This window comes from Melozone crissalis, unplaced genomic scaffold (genome assembly GCF_028551555.1).
Source record: "Melozone crissalis strain CALT ecotype California unplaced genomic scaffold, PUWL_Pcris_2 ptg000032l_1, whole genome shotgun sequence".
Classification (NCBI taxonomy): Eukaryota; Metazoa; Chordata; class Aves; order Passeriformes; family Passerellidae; genus Melozone; species Melozone crissalis.
In genome coordinates, this window is record NW_026535810.1 from 1,519,446 (window position 1) to 1,537,080 (window position 17,635).

At 43.6% G+C, this 17,635-nt stretch overlaps 1 protein-coding gene across 4 annotated transcripts; it reads right to left on the bottom strand.

Annotated features, from left to right (window-relative positions):
- Positions 1-1,981: 1,981 nt before the first annotated feature.
- Positions 1,982-17,516, bottom strand: SMARCE1 (SWI/SNF related, matrix associated, actin dependent regulator of chromatin, subfamily e, member 1). 4 transcript variants are annotated; one of them, XM_054281541.1, is made up of 11 exons: positions 17,432-17,516; positions 16,644-16,694; positions 16,087-16,130; positions 13,085-13,189; positions 10,759-10,839; positions 9,525-9,656; positions 7,863-8,034; positions 6,060-6,232; positions 4,968-5,069; positions 4,242-4,452; positions 1,982-3,517 (listed from the first exon to the last, which is right to left on the bottom strand). In XM_054281541.1, the coding sequence occupies exons 2-11, from the start codon at positions 16,648-16,650 to the stop codon at positions 3,309-3,311; spliced, it is 1,236 nt and encodes a 411-aa protein (XP_054137516.1). In that variant the 5' UTR covers positions 16,651-16,694; positions 17,432-17,516; the 3' UTR covers positions 1,982-3,308. The 4 variants fall into 4 exon arrangements, with proteins under 4 accessions (XP_054137516.1, XP_054137515.1, XP_054137517.1 ...); XM_054281540.1 differs by having other exon boundaries at positions 1,982-3,520; XM_054281542.1 differs by lacking the exon at positions 13,085-13,189 and having other exon boundaries at positions 1,982-3,520.
- Between the last annotated feature and the right edge of the window lie 119 nt (positions 17,517-17,635).

The following is a 17,635-nucleotide window of genomic DNA, read 5'->3' on the forward strand; positions in this document are numbered from 1 at the left end:
AAACCTGGGGAAAGACAAGGAGAAATAAACCATCGCTGACTCCTTGGGATGGGGCAGGCACAGAGGCTGCATTGGAGCTGGTGGGAAATGGAAAAGCACAACCTGGGATAGAGGAGGGACCTCAGCAAAGGCCTGAGCAGAGCAAGGGTCTGACCCTGCTCCCTGTGTGCTGCCCACTCACACCTCCCTTTCTCAGACCCTCCTCACCCCCAGTTTATCACCACACAGGGGCTCTGGACCTGCTCCCCCCAAGCCTCCTGAGGTCAGGGTCAGGCTCTCTGCTCTCTGCTGCAGCACAAGGCTCTGAGCAGGCTCTGCTTCCCTGACACACGAGCTGCCCCTTTGTGCCAGGGCTTGGATTTGCTTTGATATTTTATTCCTGTAAAGCTCCTTTAATCTGTTTTATTTCTTTCTGTCACCAGCATAATCCCCTCTTGTGAGCAGTGTCTGCAGCTCATTTGGCTCCAGGCAGAGCAACTTGGCAAGACTTGTCCAGGTTATACACAGGTGATTTCTTACCATTTTTTAAAAAAACCCCCAACCTTGTTTGTTTCTCTGACAGTCTTCTTTTCTTCTCTGAAAGTTCAGCTACTGCACAAACATAAGGCTTGTTTCTTTCTGGGAAGCCAAGCTCAGTCCTGTGTGTAGTGAGGGGTTTGGAAGGGATTTGGGTGCATGAAGATCTCAGAGGCCTGGGCTCTCGGTTCATTTTACCAGGTGAATCATTTCTGAACAACCTCACAAGGTGCCTGGTTCATATTTTAACATCTAAATCTCTTTCAAAACTTACCCTTTGGGCCTGCTTTTTGCTATGTACCCGTTACTGTACCAGCTTTGTAGGTTAGAAGGTTTTTGGGGTGATAAAATCTAATAATTACATAAATGCAAAAAAAGAAACCCAACAAACCCCCAAACCAACAAAAAAACTTTGAGATCAGTTCTTTTTTTAACCCAGGCTTCTTAATAACTTTTACTGAGTGTGTTTTTGTGGTGAGATAAAAGCATATTTTTGACAACAACCCAACAGAGACAAGAACCTTTGCCTGCAGAGCAAACCAGAAGTGATGTCAGAGGTCACAATGCCTGAGTCAGACTTGAAAACCCCTGGTTTTTCTTGAAGAGAAAAACAAACCGAAGCAAACAACTCCCTCGCATGATGCAAAGCTTGGATTTGCCTTTTTGTTTCTGGGGGTGTGAGGGACTCAGCAGCTCTCAGCGCCCCATGGGGGATGGCTGCACCTCAGACCCCCAGCCTGCACTCACCTCCTGGAAACAGAGCAGCTCCAGCAGCAAAGCATGAGGGCTCCTCCTCATGGGAGGAAGGGTTCCTGGCCCTGCTGGAGATCTGTAAGTGGCCACAGGGTCCGTCAAGAACATCCCAGTGAGAACCTGTAGAACACAGGGCTCACCAAAAGTTCCATGCTGCTCTGAGGAAGGGCTGCTGCAGCAGCCAGGTATCTCTCAAGGCCTGTCCCTCTCCTTTGCTGGTCCCTGGTGCTCCTGTCCCTTTTAGGCACCTCTGCCAGGCCCCAGGGGCTGGTCAGTACTCCAGCACTGCCCATGGGCATTCCTTCACGTTCCCATGTGCTTGGACAAGTTATTTCACTCGTGAAGACAACACCCACTCCTTCACGTCCACACCCTGAGCTGCACACACCCGTCTTTGCCAATAATTAGTTATTTACATACACCTTGAGAATTTGGAGCAGATGAAAAGCATCCCCGGCCTACAGAAGCCAGGGCTGCTGCAGATAAAAGCTGTTGCACAACAAGGGTTTGCAGCAGCTCAGGTGTGGAACCCCACCTGGGCCCCACAGGGCTGGGGGAGGGAGGGGGCTCCACTCCAGCCAGCAGCTGGTTCTTTGTAAGAAATAAAAGCTTGTGTGCTTATTTTCCTCTGGCTTGAGATGGAGAACAGCTGATGAAAGATCTGAACCAAACGCTGGCACTACCTTAAAAGACAAGAACAGACCACTGTGAGTTTAAAAAAAAACCAAACATGTTGGATTTTATTCTTTTTAGACCATTAAAAAAAAAAAGATTTAAAAAACACCATCTGATAGACCCACTGCTCTGCAAATACACATCAGTTCATTGAAAGATTATGTGTTCCCTCAGTTGTTAAGTCAAGAAGTGGCCCATGGCTGTTGCCACAATTCAGTGTATTTATTTGTGAGGTTTTGCTTATATAGGGCAAATTATGGCCTTTTCAGTACATTTGTAGAGTCTCCAGAGGTTCTGAAAGCTCATGACAAGCAAAACTACTATTTTTTACCATTTGTGCCATATCAGTGACTGTCTGCTCAGAGAACATGTGCGTGTCTAAACGCTCTCCTGCTCTGTTCTGTTCCAGGTCTCTGGCTGAGGCCACACCAGGGTCTCTTGGTAGCAAATAAAGGAGTTAATAGGGAAAGAAAAGCAAAGGCTTGTTGAAAAGAATCCTGCACCACAGAAAAAAAATCCCTCATGATGTGTCATTTCCTGCAAGACTACACTGAGCCCTTTGGAACTGGATCTCCTGACATGCCACACACAGACCATGAGCAAGTTTCCACCACAGCAGAGCAGATACTCTAGAAAAACAAGTTACACCAAAAACCCCCAAAACCCCAGACTTTCAGACTCACTCTGGAGCTGTTCCTGAGGACTGAGAGCTTTCTTTAAGAGCATGGACTGGGGAGGCTGCAGCAGAAATTGCCCTTGCTGACAGGCAGGGCAGTAGCTGTGGCACACAGGGGACTTTTGGAGTTGTTAGGGAAGGAGAGGCTCCAGGGGACACCCTGGGGAGACATAAAGTCTTAGCTCCATAGTAAGAAAAAATCTGAATGCTTCAGCCACATTCCAGCCTCTCCAGAAAGCCAGTGCCCCTGCCAGGAGCAGGTCCCTCATGCAGTCAGGCCAGGACAGCAGCACAGGTGAGACACCTGTGCCACAAAGGGGCAGGAAGGGCCTTTGGGGAAAAGTGCCAGAGTGTCCATGGCACCAGAAGAAAGGGAAAAGGCCTGATTTCTCACAGAAACCAAAACCAGTGGTTTCTACTCTTTCTAGGGAAGAAATACAAATGATACAAGGACCTCTCCACACTGTAACGGCTGTGTTTAGACACATGAGGTTCCTTTTCTGCCCGCTGCAGGACACCCTGTACCTCTCCAGGCCCCTTCACCTTGCTATGCTGATAACCTGGCGTGTCACTAAGCCCTGGCATCCTTTGAGACAAGTGACAGAGGCAGGGAAGGTACAACAGCCGCAGAGCACGCTCTGAAATCAAACAGTACTTCATTACAGAGACACAGGAGCTGAGTCAGTGATTATTCTTTCTTCTCGGCCTCCTCGGCGATGGGGTCTGCGGGCGGCTCCTCCACGGTGGCGCTGTTGCTCTCCGAGCCGGTGTTGCTGTCGCTGGTTCCCTCCTCAGCTGTGCTGTCCACCCCTTCCTGCCCGCTCTCCTTGTCCTCTGGGGTGGAGGTTCCTTCTTCACCGTTCTGCTGGTTGTCTGTGCTCTCTTCTGGGTGAGGCTCTTCTGGAAAAAATGTATTTTTAAGTGTCATTTACATGTCAATATTTATTTAGATTGTGCAATTAGGATTTAGGAAGAAACAGAAGCTGTAACAAATCTGGGTATTCCATAGCAGTCACCTAGAACATGCAGGGACAGGCACAACTCAGGGATCTTTCAGTGCTGAGGACATATATGGTCCTGCTACACATCCTGATGTCAGCCACAGCTGCCTGACCTCAGAATTCCAGCCATAAGAAAGCCATGCTCCTTGTTAAAGCAGAAGCACTAGAATTCAAACTCCTTGGCCCCTCTTTCCTTATGTTCCTGCTATTGCAGCAGTGACTCACTGATGCAATAGTCATTGGGACTCCTGAATCCAGCAGCATTTCTTATTGCCACTGTCCAGAGCATAAAGCAGCTGGAAAATTTGCCTGAGAGCTGCATAGGAAGCACTGCTGTTGCATCATTCTGGCTGGACACTGACACTGGGACAAGGAAACACTCCCAGCTGCTCCCAGTTAAGCAGTCTGACTTCAGGTTTACTATTTTGTCCCCTGGGTACATCACACACAAAGCATGACATGGGGCTCTGTGGGATCTTATCTTCTCCTCTTTTAAAAATGAGTAATTTAATGAGAAGCAAGCAAATGCCTGTGTTCACCAAGATGCAGTGAACTCCTCTCCTCAGAGACCCTTTAATGCTGATCCTTGGAGGATTCTGCAGATGTTCAGATGCAGTTACCTGTCTCCATTGGAGTGCTCTCCTCTTCCTTCTTCTCCTCCCCCTTGCTGGCTGCCTGCTCCTCCTCAGCTGCCAGGCTGTTCTGACTGCGCTCAGCTTGCTCAGCTGCTTCCTTTTCCCTTTCCTCCTGTCTCTTGCGAGCCTGTTCCTCAGCTTGAGCAATTTCAGCTGCAATTTTTTCCATATCCACTTCCACCTTCAAACTGCATAACTAGCAATTAAAAACAAAGCAAAACAAAGGAAAACTTTAGCTCTTTTACTACTGCAGTTACACTGAAAAATAATCAGCAAACCCCAATGATGACTTCATTATTTCTACACACTGCACAGAACTTTTGATTTTACAAAGTTTATACTGGAAGTATCTAGGGAGGGAGATACAGGCATATTAAGAAAAAAAAGGGGAGAGGGAATAAATAAACAAACTAAAACTTGTTATTTGAGTGCAGCCAAGGAGAGCAGTGTGCCCTCCACAGTGGCTTCAGGGCCACCTTCCTCCAGCTGCTCTGAGTGAATTCACCCAGCCCACCCTGGAGGCACTTCTAAACTGTACTGGTCCTAAAGGTCACTGAAGGAGAAGGAAATCATCCTGTGCTTTTTACCACCCACACCAGGGCACTGCCCCAACAGCTGGGCAATTGCTCAGAACTGAACAGAGAACTGAAGCACTTGTACCACTGTGGAACCAGCAGCTTCCTCAGAGTAAGTGAGAAAAATGAGCTGTACCCTTTTAAGCTCGTTGTTGAAAGAGTCTGTGCTTTCCAAAAACTTCCTCTTCTTTTCCTGGTGACGCTCCTCAATTTGCAGCAGCTCAGCTTCGAGCTTACGCTGGAAGTGAAACAAAAGCAAGAACCTCACTGTGCAGTCACCTAAAAACTGGGCAGAGGTACAGCTAAGCATACAAATTTTCATATGGGTTTATTTTTAAATACTGGTCTAATATGTAAACATCCTTCTGCCTGCCTCTGATACCCATTAGCTCAGAAGTTCATAGTGAAAAGCAGGAACAGTAGGTGGGTCTGTGCAGCAGTTCAAGCATACTGTAAATGAAACATTGTGCACCTGAGGTGAAGCTTCCAGCGTCAAATCTGCACATTTTCTTTTCTATTCTGCCCCCCTAGGTCTGTGTATACATATCCCACAGGTCTGTATATACACAGCTCACAGGTATAGACACACACCCCACATCAATTGCAGTCTCTAACACAGAAAGACCACAATTCACAGGAAAGATGGACAACCATCCCCTCCACCCTCTAAATCTTCTGTAATTAAAAAAAACCCAACAAATCTCTACCTAATTCTGGTTTTGCTTCACCCCCACACACACTGACCATGCTGAAAGGGTTCTTTTGGTAACATGAGTGTTTGGAAAACACAGGCATGTGCCCAATGCTGGGTCAAACATGCAGGTGTGACTGCACCATATATTTTGTATAAATTTAACTTCCAGTGAAAAACATTAGAATAGGGACAATTTACTTCAAAAAAAGAATCATTACAAACAAGATGAGTCTTCAGGTACCCAAAATCAGTAGTTATTAACCAGCAGACTTTAAAAACTGCATACAGGGGGTTGTGTGTAATAATGAAGAACTATGGAACTAACTCTTAGGACAAAACACAAAGAACAAACCAGCACAGAAGGTGAAGTCTCATGTTCTGTAGCTCCCAAGAAATCCCAGGGATTAGCTCCTGGAGCACACAGAACATTGACACCCAGCAAGAACAGTCATGTAAGTGATTGAATGATCCAAAGAGTTGGAGTCCAGCCCAACCCCACCACGTTTTAGCTGCATCTACATCCTTTCTTTTTACCTGATGAACCATCAGGGACTGAACCTGGCGTTTCAGGACTTGCATTCTGGCTGTGGTGACCACAGAGCGGACGTCGGGCACCACGCTCTCGCTCAGGATCTCGCTGATGAGCCGGTGGTTCCTCTGGAACCGAGCTGTGGCCGTGTGCTTCATGGAGAACCCATCGTCGTAATCTGCAACAGGAGTTGGAAGGGAAACTGCTTTGATCCCACAGAATGAGAGCTGAGTCTAATGTACCCACGTTATCCACTCTGTACCCACCTCATCACTCACAAAAACTAAAATATGAATGAGCCCTAGCAGCAGCAGTTGTCATGTCACAAAGTTCACAGTAACACACACAGAGCATCAGGGAATTTCAAAACGAGACAAAGTGTGGCCAGGGCAGCATTCACCTGGCACAGCTCTAACAGCTGATTTCACATGCATTTCCCACAGCTGAAATTGGGACTGACCTAGTTATTCACTCTGTTGCTTTCCACACTTCCACAGTAAGAGGGACTATTAATACACCAAATAAAAGACCCATTCCTGATTAATCATGTTTCCAGAACAAAATGCCACCAGGATAGTGACCCCTCTATAAATAACCTTTGTAGCACAGATCAAAACTACTTATTTGTTAAAATACTGAGGACTGAAAGCATGAAGCAGTGAGACACATTTACTCATCACTGAAACTTCAGTCATGTATTAAAAGAATTTGATTATTTATTAGTAAGTGCATCTCTCTAAAGAGAAACTAGTTAAACAACTAGTATGAATTATCTCCCCGAACAATGCCACATAGAAAAGTCCAGGGGTCTAATTTTGTTTTACATTAAGTATTCCTACTGGAGATGACTATCCCAGCTATTCACAGAAATCTTAAGAAGCTGAAGACCATGCCAGGAGATATTACCAAAGAAGAGAAGTAGTTAAATGAAAGTTTATTTCCAAGTGTATATTGTATCTCATTTAGGTATCTGATTAAACAAAGCAAAAAAAGAGGTAATGGCTGGTTCTGTCCAAGTCTACTTTGCACTGGTGGCACAGAACAGAATCTCAAGTCCCCAGGTTCCAGTTATTCCGGCATGAAACGTATTTACATAAATGTTGCAATTACCTCACACGGGGGAAAGTGCTGTTTGCAATGAGATTTATCTCAGGGGTGTGCTTTCACAAGGGGGAAGGAAAAAAAAGGGTGTAACTGAGCACATTTTTCACCCTCAGGTTTCAACAAGTATTTGGTGATGCATTTAAAAGCAGCCATGAGGTGTGTGAGGCGGACTTTTCCCACTGGGTGGGGTGCATTTCCTTGCAGTCAAATAAACTTTCAGAATTTTCTCATCAACTTGTCAGCAGCAAGGGCACCTCACTCACCAAACAATCTCAAATGACAGTTGTTGAACACATTCAAAGTTCAGGTGCTCTTAATCACACCAGAACTCTGCCTGTCAGATTTATGTGCTTCTGGTAATAAAGCACAACATTCCATCCAAGCCGGATTAAATCAGGCACCTAAACCTTTTCTAAAGCATGTGCTAAAGCCATTATGGAGCAGTAAGCAGACTGATCTGGTTTGAACTATTGAGCATTACTTCACACTTAATTAAGAAGGGTTGGAATAACTTCTGCCACGGGTGCCACCTTACTTTTGGGAACCAAGTCAGCTGTACGGAATAAAACGTGGTAATGAGAATTGGCATGAAAGCACCAAAGCAGAAACGAAGCCGCGTGAAGCGCTGCAGAAAGTGAACAAAGGGGGTTTTCTGTATCTCCATGTCATGAGTGTCCCACTGGGAGTGCACACCAGCTCCTTACCATCGGGATCCTCCGCGGGCTGGATGCTCATGTAGGGCTCCCCCTTCTCCATGCGCGACTGCCGCTGCCGGCTCTCCTCTTCCAGCGCCGCCTCGGCGCGGCTCTTGGCGTTGATGTAGGCCAGGTAGGCAGGGGAGTTGTGGTAGGCCTTCATGGACTCGTTGTACTCGATCTGCAAGGTGACCAACACGGTTTGATTGCACCACTGGGTGATTCCCACCCGGCCACAACTGCGCTCTGTGTAACGCACAGCGCGGTTACACAGACAAAGCTGAACCTGCATCGTCTGGCTGAGATACAAATGATCAGATTCTCTCAGTCTTTCTTTTTTACAAATAAGAACTTCTATAGTCATTTGTGTTTTAAAAACACAGCTGGTTCTTAGGTCCTTTTAGTATTATGACAGCTTTGTTTTCTGAGATTTCAAATTCAAACACCTCAGAACATTTAAGATCAAGTTCTGGTAAGATGAAATATTCACCAAATATTCTTAGTAATTCTCTGGAGTTCTAACTAAATCTGTGATTCTGATTTCTTCTCTTTCCTTATGCCAGTATGTCATGAACCACTTTCCAAAATCATTTAAGATTTGTCCATTCTTTGACCCATTCCTGCTCTGGGATGGCACAGAAAGCTGCAGCCAGACTCCTGTCTCCTCCTGGCAGCAGGATAGCAGCACTATTTTCACTTTCTTTGAAATAAATTTTCTCTTTGAATTGCTTTCTTTAATCTCATTTTTAAGATTCTGTACAGTGATTTGAGATACTTCTAATCAAAAAATCAATATAATCTATGATATTGATAAAGGTACCTAAAACGCTTGTAAATGATAAGGACCAGGATCCTTCTGCCTTGGCCCAACAGAAACCAGCTGGCCCCTGCCCCAAGGAGCTTACAATCTAAACATCATTACCAAGGTAAAAATAGAATTCCTGGATTATTTTTTTTCTCAGCTAAGAGCACTGAGTTTTGCAGTACTTCTCTATTGGAATAAAACCAGCTGAGATTTGACCAGGTAGCCAGAGCCTCAGGTGCCTGCCAGGTGTAAGCACAACACATCAGCTGGACAATTCTCCCTTTGTACCTGAGAATCACAAGAACAGTCTTGTACAGGTGCTCAACACTTACCAACCTAGACACGAGGCAGCTGTCATCTCTTGTCATTAAGATCAATAAAACCAAAACAAAAGCACAAGAAAACCCTACAAGTGGTAGCATTTTCTATTAAGAAACAAAACATTAATGCCACAGCGTGGAGTTCCACCAGGAAAACCAAACCCCACGTGACTGGAAGTCTCTTAGGAACATGTTCATGACAACAGCAGTAGTTGCAGAGCACCAGTTTTGAAAGAGGATTTTGGTGTTGAGACAATCTTTTCAATACTGATGTTGTACAATCAAATCCATTCATTACACAGTTAAAATCGACACTCAATTATAAATACTTCATTTTGAATTAGGTCTAAAAACTGACCAGTCACAGTTGTTGCACAGTTATTTAAAAAATCTAAGAGACGTGTCAGGACAAACTTCCATTTAAGTTACATACAGGGCTCTCGTGAATGCCTCAAACACCCCTGCATGGGGAAGATGAATTTTTCTTCTCAGACCAGTTCCTAGAAGAATCAGCTGTAATAAACATCCCAGATTTCTTCCATTTACCTTTTCAGCTTCATATTCATTCAAATACTCTTGCTTCTCTTCATCAGTGAGATCTCGCCACATTCCTCCAATAATCTTGCCAATTTCCCATAACTTCAAATCAGGATTGGACGCCTTCACTTGGTCCCAGACCTTAACAGAAACAGCTGGAGCTTTACTAATGATATCTAAATACTTCCAAATTAAACATTTTATATTGTCATCTCAGTGTTCTTTCTGGAATCACCATGAAAAACAGGATAAAGCTAGGAATGAGTCTGGCTAAACTATCTGGATTATTTTCTGGGGCAGGAAGTCAGTAGGAAGCCAGCTACTGAACCAGGCAATTGCTGAGTGGCTTTGGTCTCATGGGAATATTGCCTTTAACCCTCTCAATTCTCTTCTTAAATGAACATCGCTGCATCTCGGGGAAAAAAATGCTACTGAGTAAACACATCCAGCAGTAGATTATGACAAAGAGACTGAGCTTTTCAGATCAGAATGTAACATTTCACAATATTTCAGTCTTGCTGATCAATCTGAGTTCCAACAAGTTCTGACTCCACCAAAAAGGTTCCTAACTTTATAGGGAAAAAAAAGGAGAGCTGCCAGTGTAATTTCTTGCTGCGCCACTTGACTTTTTTTTTTTTTGTGTATGTGTTGATGTTTTTTGGCCTAAGACAGACATGCTGGTAAAGATACTTTACCAGAAGTGGAAGAAATTCCTTCTGGCTCACCTGCTTCAGCCAGGCTGCCATGCCCTCCCCATGCCCCATCAGATTCCAGACTCCACAAGAGTCTCTCTCCTACTTTCTGTCAAACAGTTCACAGAATAGCGAAGCAAACGTTGCCACGGGCTAGGGTGGTGAAGGAGAACATGCAAAGTCCACTCATTGCTACTCTTCAGTCCAGCTACAGCACTGCACCAAGCCCAGAAAACGCAAGGAATACTTCCTTTATATAAAAAAGTTCTGTCAGTAAGTCACAGGAACTTCTGAATGTGGCGGGGTGGATCCTTGTCAGCAGACAGTGGTAGGAATTAGCATTTTAGCAATTTTCCCCCCAGAAATTGGCAACTGTGTGACCAGACTACTGCTGCCTTTGTTCTGCAGGGCAGACTCTGTACTTTACATCCCCTTAAGAGAGCGCAGGCTGTTAGGAGTCAACGTTTAGAAGCTGAAACTAAGATCATAGCAATTAATTGTTAGCACAAACGAACACTGACTTTATTACTGCTGGACACTATAATACCCACCTTCCGGCTGTACCTCATGTAGGGCATCAGGGGCTTGTCTGGGGGTTTGGGGGGCTTTGGAATGGTAATACCAGAGGAAGCCTATAAAAGAACCGGATAAATCCATTCGTTAATGGGATCGCTGAACAGTTTCTACACACACTCGTTTTGGAAAACACTTGTGCATCCACACACCCCCACCAAGAGAAGCAAACATCACCAGAAAAATTACCCAGGCTGTTAAGTGAACAAGCACTAGCTAGAGTTGGTCCTCACAGGAATAATTTCCAATGTAAGTTTGTCCTTTCCTCTGTAAGTTTACAGAGCAGTAACTAGATAAATCCTCAAAAGGGCTCCATGTTCTTAAAACTGAACTACATAGCTTAGGAACTGACAAGGAAACACTAATCCCAGCAGGTTGTTTTTTCTCACTTCTGATGACTAATTTATTTTATCTGTTTTGACAAATTTAATGTGGCTATTGTACAGGTTTAAAAACATATGAAGAAAGGTTAAAAACATTAAGTTAGAGACATTATCAAATAATTTTAGTAATTATTTTTCTGTAAAATTTGTCAGTGGTAATTTGGAGCCAATTAACTGACTCTTTATGAAAAGAAAACAATTCCATGCAGCTAAAAGGTAAATATGTGCTCTACTTGTAGCCAAGGTCTAATGAATTGTCCCAATTAGCCTGGAACATGCTCCTGTGCTCTGTCTTCCTTTGGCTTATTCTGCCAGACACAAAGCTGGCACCACACGAAAGGCTGCTGAGCTTTAATGCTGCTGCTGGAAAGCTGCTGGGTCTCCTTGCATCCCTTCAAGCCACAGAACATCTGACAGGGCTTGCTCCTAAAGCAGTGCAATGACATCACAGCCCCTGTCAACTGCAGGGTCTGAAACCCTCCATTCTTCCAGCACTTCCACATGCCAGGAGTTTTATTAAGTGGGAATATTTACATGAAAATATAAAGCAGGTTCAAGATCTTTCAGGGCTGTGGCCTGTAGATCAATACTTGGGTGTAGCCCAGAAGGCTCAGTTCAATACTGTTTTCCTCCTGATAGTTTCTTTTTTTTTTTTTTTTTTTGGTTTGTTTGCTGAATTTATGGAGCTCTATGAACAATGCATACAGAACTGTGTATAAATAATGTGCATGAGGTATATGCATTACCAAAATGTATACATAGATACACATACAGATGGGTTGGAAAAACATTAACGGAAACTGTTTAATGCTTTTAAATTAAGAGGGATTTAAAGACACCATCCATATACTGGGATATGCATGGCAGAGCAGGCTGTGTATGCTTGTGACATACAGAAACAATGGAAGTTCTCAGACAAAACCTGACTTAGTCTTGTATAAAGAAAGTATCCATTTGAACAGTAAATTCAAGCTTGTAGGGGAAGATCCTTTCTGTAAATGCTTTAACAGATTGGATGAACTTCATTTGAAAGAAGGTTTATATGAGAGGTATAAAAAAGACTGCACTTTCAAAAAGCACCATGTATTTGGTCCTTGAGAAATCTTTGTATCACCTTCCAAACTGATCAGAGGTTTTGAGGTACAAAGTTCTACATGGAGAAACCTTAAAGTTGTAAGATATTTAAGAAAGTATCAGGGATTTACTCTGTTTCTGTTGTGTTAACAGTGTTATATTTCCACTGTCTATTTTTGTTTCCTAACTGCATACAATGCTAGGACTTGATTCATGTTTGAAAGAAGCTGTCACCTCCCTCATCACTTGTCTCCATCTCACTTTGTTTAATCCATGAAAAATGAATGTAACATCCATTTCCCACACACTGACACATATATGAGCTGAAGCTATTTTATTATCAACATCACACTTTTGTTGAAAAAATAATGACTGAACTTGGGACTGTGCAGTAATTACCAGACTAAGACTAGAAAGAAAAATAAAGGGCTGTACCTCTTGCATGGCTCAACAGGATGATGCAACGACTATCAACGATCTCCAGCTTGCAAAATGTTCTTCCTTATTTTTGTACCAATGAACCTCAGCAAAAAGAGCAGTTCCCTCCCTCCAAAAATTCATACCCAGCTACAGAAGCTTTTCCTATGCATGCAGTGGTCACTGAAGACCAAAGTCTGTCTTTTTGGATGTCTGCATCATATACCATTACCAGTTGAGTAAAAACCCATTTTCCTGCAAAAGGTTTCAGAGTGAAGGGGAAGGGGAGGAAAGTGAGGAATAAGAAGTTGGTTTTGGTTTTTTTTTATAAAGAAGTGGCAGCAGCCAAGACTCCGAAGAACCTAACCCTAAAGCCATTTCTGGTCAGCTCCTGGTGTTTGCTGGAGGATGTAATAGTTGATTCTCCTACCGTGACCCGGCTGTTGGTGCCCGGGTTCCCTCCCAGCCTGTAGTTGTTGTAGGCCAGATGGCTGTATGGATTGTATCCCACAAACCCTGGGGTGCTGGGCATTTGCTGATGGAAACAAATGAGACAAAAACACGAATGAGAAATGAGCTCAAACGAGGAGAACACAGAAATGAAAATGAACTGCAATATGGCATGCAAAAGCAACCAGAATTCAAACAAGCAATGAGGTGTAGCAGTTGGTGTCTTCCCAACACACACAACTTACTCCAGTATAAACCTAGTAAGGAAACAGGACTTTTAAGCAAATGTGTCACTACAAATTTCTGTCTGAAAATTGGTGATTTTATTTCTATTAACTGTGGAACTCATTTAAACAAGTACTCTGTAAATTCAGGTCATGGCTAATGAGAGTTTTCCAACATAAGCCACCAAGGAATTCAGAAGACTCTTGTCTCCCAAGGGTGAAAGTTGGGCAACACAGCACCCAGTGATGAGGCAGAAATCCCCTGTACCCACATTTATTTCACCAATGAAAATCCCTGCCTGCTTTTCTTCCCAGAATTCTGCCTTCCCAACAAATAGAGCAGGGGAGGAAATCTCTCAAAGCACCATTTGTGCTCCACTGCCAGTGGCTGAAGACAATTCCCAGAGACATCTCTCTGTTATGAGGCAGGCTGTAGACTGACAGAGCTGAGGAACTCTACATCTGCAGTAAGACCTGTAAGTTAAAAACTTTAAACTAGTCTGAACAGATCACCAAATCCAAGATAATTCAGAAATTATTCGATACATCTTCATTCATTCATGAAAGTGGATTGATTTGTTCTCACCTCAGTCACGCAGAATAAAAAAATCTTGTTTCTTTTCATTCCCTTCTCACTTAGCAATGGACTTTCATGTTTCATCAGGTTACCTGTATTCCCCTCCTCAAATAAATTTCTTTTTTCCATTATCCCCCCCTTTCCCAGTCAGATTTTGTTGGAAAAAAAGATCAACTATTTAATGGTAATTGTGATTAAATCCTGACTGTGGTGGTTCTATGATTCCATGAGGATTCACAAGAGCCTGGAGTGTTTCTGGACACTTAAATGTCATTCCCACAGTGTCCCACTCTCCAGCAGCCCTAATAAACATTCCAAGAAGTCTTTCAGGGATTCACTGACTGGACTTGTTCCAGATTAGAGTTATACAAATTTGACAAGTAGGTTCAGGACTCCAAGAACCAAAGCATGACACGTACAAACACTGAACAGAAGTGACTGAAGTGACTGAAGGAGCTGACTAAAGTAACTAGGAAGGTTTCAAGTCAATGCAGACACACTGCAGGAGTTTATTTCTAAACACACAAGTGGAGAGGAAAATTATCCTTTAACAGTCAGTCTTCAACAGAGGTTTTATTGCCAAGCTTTTTAACTCAGTCCCAGCAGCTGATGTGCTCATCTGTATGCCTGGGCTCATGACATACACATTCACTACTTGATAAGGCACTGTTTTAGTACAGTTTTTTGTATTACCAGAACAACAGGCTTTGAATATGTTGACTACACCTCTTCAATAAAACCAGGTGACAATTGTAATCTCCGTCTGCTTAATTCTTTATTTCTGCAAGACAGGATTTAAATGTTACCAGGAACTACCTTGCATCACATGGAGGATTTTTATTTCAGGTACAGTGCTGCAGTTTTGAGAATTACTGGGATTTTGTTGACTGCAGCACCTGGAACTGGCTGTGGAAGAACAAGCAAGGTTATTTGGCTACTTTGTGACTTGCATTAACAGAGCACAGACCATCACATGAAGGACTGTATAAAAGGTAATACAAAATAAAAGATGCTTGTAAAACAGGAAATGCATGTCACTGGTTGCAGTCCTGGCATGTGCTTCATGCACCCTTCTGAAGGACTGTACCACATCAACATGAACCATTAAACATCTGTATCCATGCTATATCCCAAAGGAACCACATGGGTATGCACAGCTCTCGATGCAGGAATCCAGGGGTCAGGATCCATCATGTTCCTTCTAACAGATCTAGTTTGCTGTGTGCAAAATGAAAACTCTGAGCAAACTATGGAAATCAAGTTTATTTATGTAAACTTATAAAAACATAACTTGTATTTATATATTATATAATTATCAAGTCTCTTTCTGTAAAGTATGGCACAAAAAATTGGAAGGATCACATTCCTTCCAACTCCCGTCCTGCAGAGATCAAGGACACACTACTGGGTAAGTTTTCCAACTCACTTGGTTAAAAAAATTCACTAGAGCATCTTTGCTCAATCTTCTGTACAAAGGATTTGTCCTAAAACCCAAACTATCCATAAATGTGACCAAAGATGCGCATTTACTTTCAAACAGCTCCTGCCCCCAGCACACTGGTACTGCAGCACCTTTGTACATCCAGGAATGTCACTGGGCAGGATTCAAAGCTCCTGTTCATGTTTCCCTCAGTGTCAGGGCACGCCACTTTACTAGAAAGTAAAATATTTCCCAAGCCCTAGACTCCAAAACACCAGTGATTTCAAGGAATGCAAGAGTGGCATCAGTAGAGTTTGATTATTCTGACCCAATATAACAGGATGTTTCATAATCCTGCATTCCACTCAAATGCAAAGAAAAAAAAAGCAGCTGAGTACAACTGAAACGTGGAAAATTTAACTGTCTGCCCATGATTTGGGCACAGGCTGAGCAGGACATTTTATAATCAAATATATCAGTTGATTTTAACTATTCCAGTACTGCTGCAACCCACTGGGAGTCATTTGAGACAAGTGGCTGCTCACAGAAAATTCAGTGTCTGCAAGATCCAGCCTTGAAGGCAAAACAAGTTTATTCAGCTTCTCTTTCCCAAACTTCTCCAAAAAGAATTATATTAATTTTAACAATTCCTATGACATTAATATTGTGTTTCCCATATAGGAAGGTGATGCAACTCCGTAATTATTGTTCTGGGAAGTTACTAAAGGCTCTGTGTTAATGAGAAAAATCACTATACTTACGGTTGCAGGAGCTGGGGTAGGAGGTGGGGCATAGGATGGCCTTTCTGTTAAGATAGAAATGTAAGCACATTTTTTTTTTTCTTGAAAATTTGAATGAATTCTTAAGGCATCTGCTATGGCAAATAGTTTTAAATGATTTTACAAAACCAAGAAAATTCTACTCTGAAAGACTTTGTGTTTTGTCACTGAACAGCAAAAAGCAACACTAAAAAAAGGAAAGAAAGAAAAATTGAAATCTCCCCATTACTCTTGTCCCAGGCTTTTATTCAAGCACAAGATTGAAGAAAATAAAATTCATTTATATGCACACCAATTACATGGAGAGAAAGCAAAAATGCAGTCCAACAGGATTCAGAAGCTGTGATATGTGGATTTCCTACAAAAACAATACGCCAGGAATCAGCCACAGCAGGATTTAAGGCCAAGAGTTTAGTCACTACACTTGCTAATTTCTTTTAATGCCAGGAATAGTGGCATCATCTCACAAAGAGATTGTGTGGAACCAGATCTGCAAAACATCAAAGGTAAAGAAAGAAAAATCTTAAAAAAAAACTTACTTGACATTTTGATAGTCAAATTTTCAGCCACCTGACATTATATTTGTACTTCTGCAAGACAAAAGAAGATCACGCTAGTAAGTGTTGTGCCTTTCCCCCATCAGATATTCGAAGCTTCGACTGTTAATCGATACCAGTGATTATCAAAGTTTGTCAATTCTGGAATACAGACAAAAGCATTTCAGAAACCAAGTTGTTATCTCTTTGAAAAATTAATGGATTTTCCAAAGAATCTGGCCTTAAATAGCTGTGCAAGAGCACACAGGTTTAGGTCACGTTCATATGAACGGGTCTAAATAAATATATTTTATCCTGTAAGGAATAAAAAGAACATATCCCATTATTTTACACGCATTGTTTCAGAAATCTGCTATTAATACATAAATGACCCAATGATGTATTTCCTTTACAGGGTATATTAAACAACCACCGAGCCCCATAGCTGCGGTCTGACAGGCAAGGCTTAACCTTTTAGCACCGAACCCAGCAGCGCGTCACACAGCGCCGTAACAAAGTGAATTTTCGGTGCTTCTCTTCAAATCACACAAGAAGCGGCTGCAGTCTCCTTCAGAATCCCCACTAACGCCGTGCTCCGGGCCCGCACACGGGGCTGGCTCGGGGAGATCGAGCGGAGCCTGAGCGGGCCTAAGGCGGCCACCGGGGGTTCCCTCGGTCCCACCGCTCCCTCCCCGGTCCCGAGGGCCCTCCCGAGCCCCGCAGCGCTGCTGGAGAGGGGCCGGGGCCGTCCCGAGCCCCCCGGTCAGCCCCGCCGGGCCCTTCGGACTCACCCGCTCGGCGCGGCCGCGCTCCCTTTGTTCCCACGGGCCGGGGCGGCGGCGACGGCGCCTGCGCACTCCGCTCCGCACTTTCGACACGCCGGCCCCGGCCCGCCGGTGACTGCCTGCTTACTACGGAGGGGGCCTGTTCGGCTACCCCGCGCCCCACCGAGGGGCCAGGGCCGTTCCCGCATCCTCCGGGACAGCGACGATTCC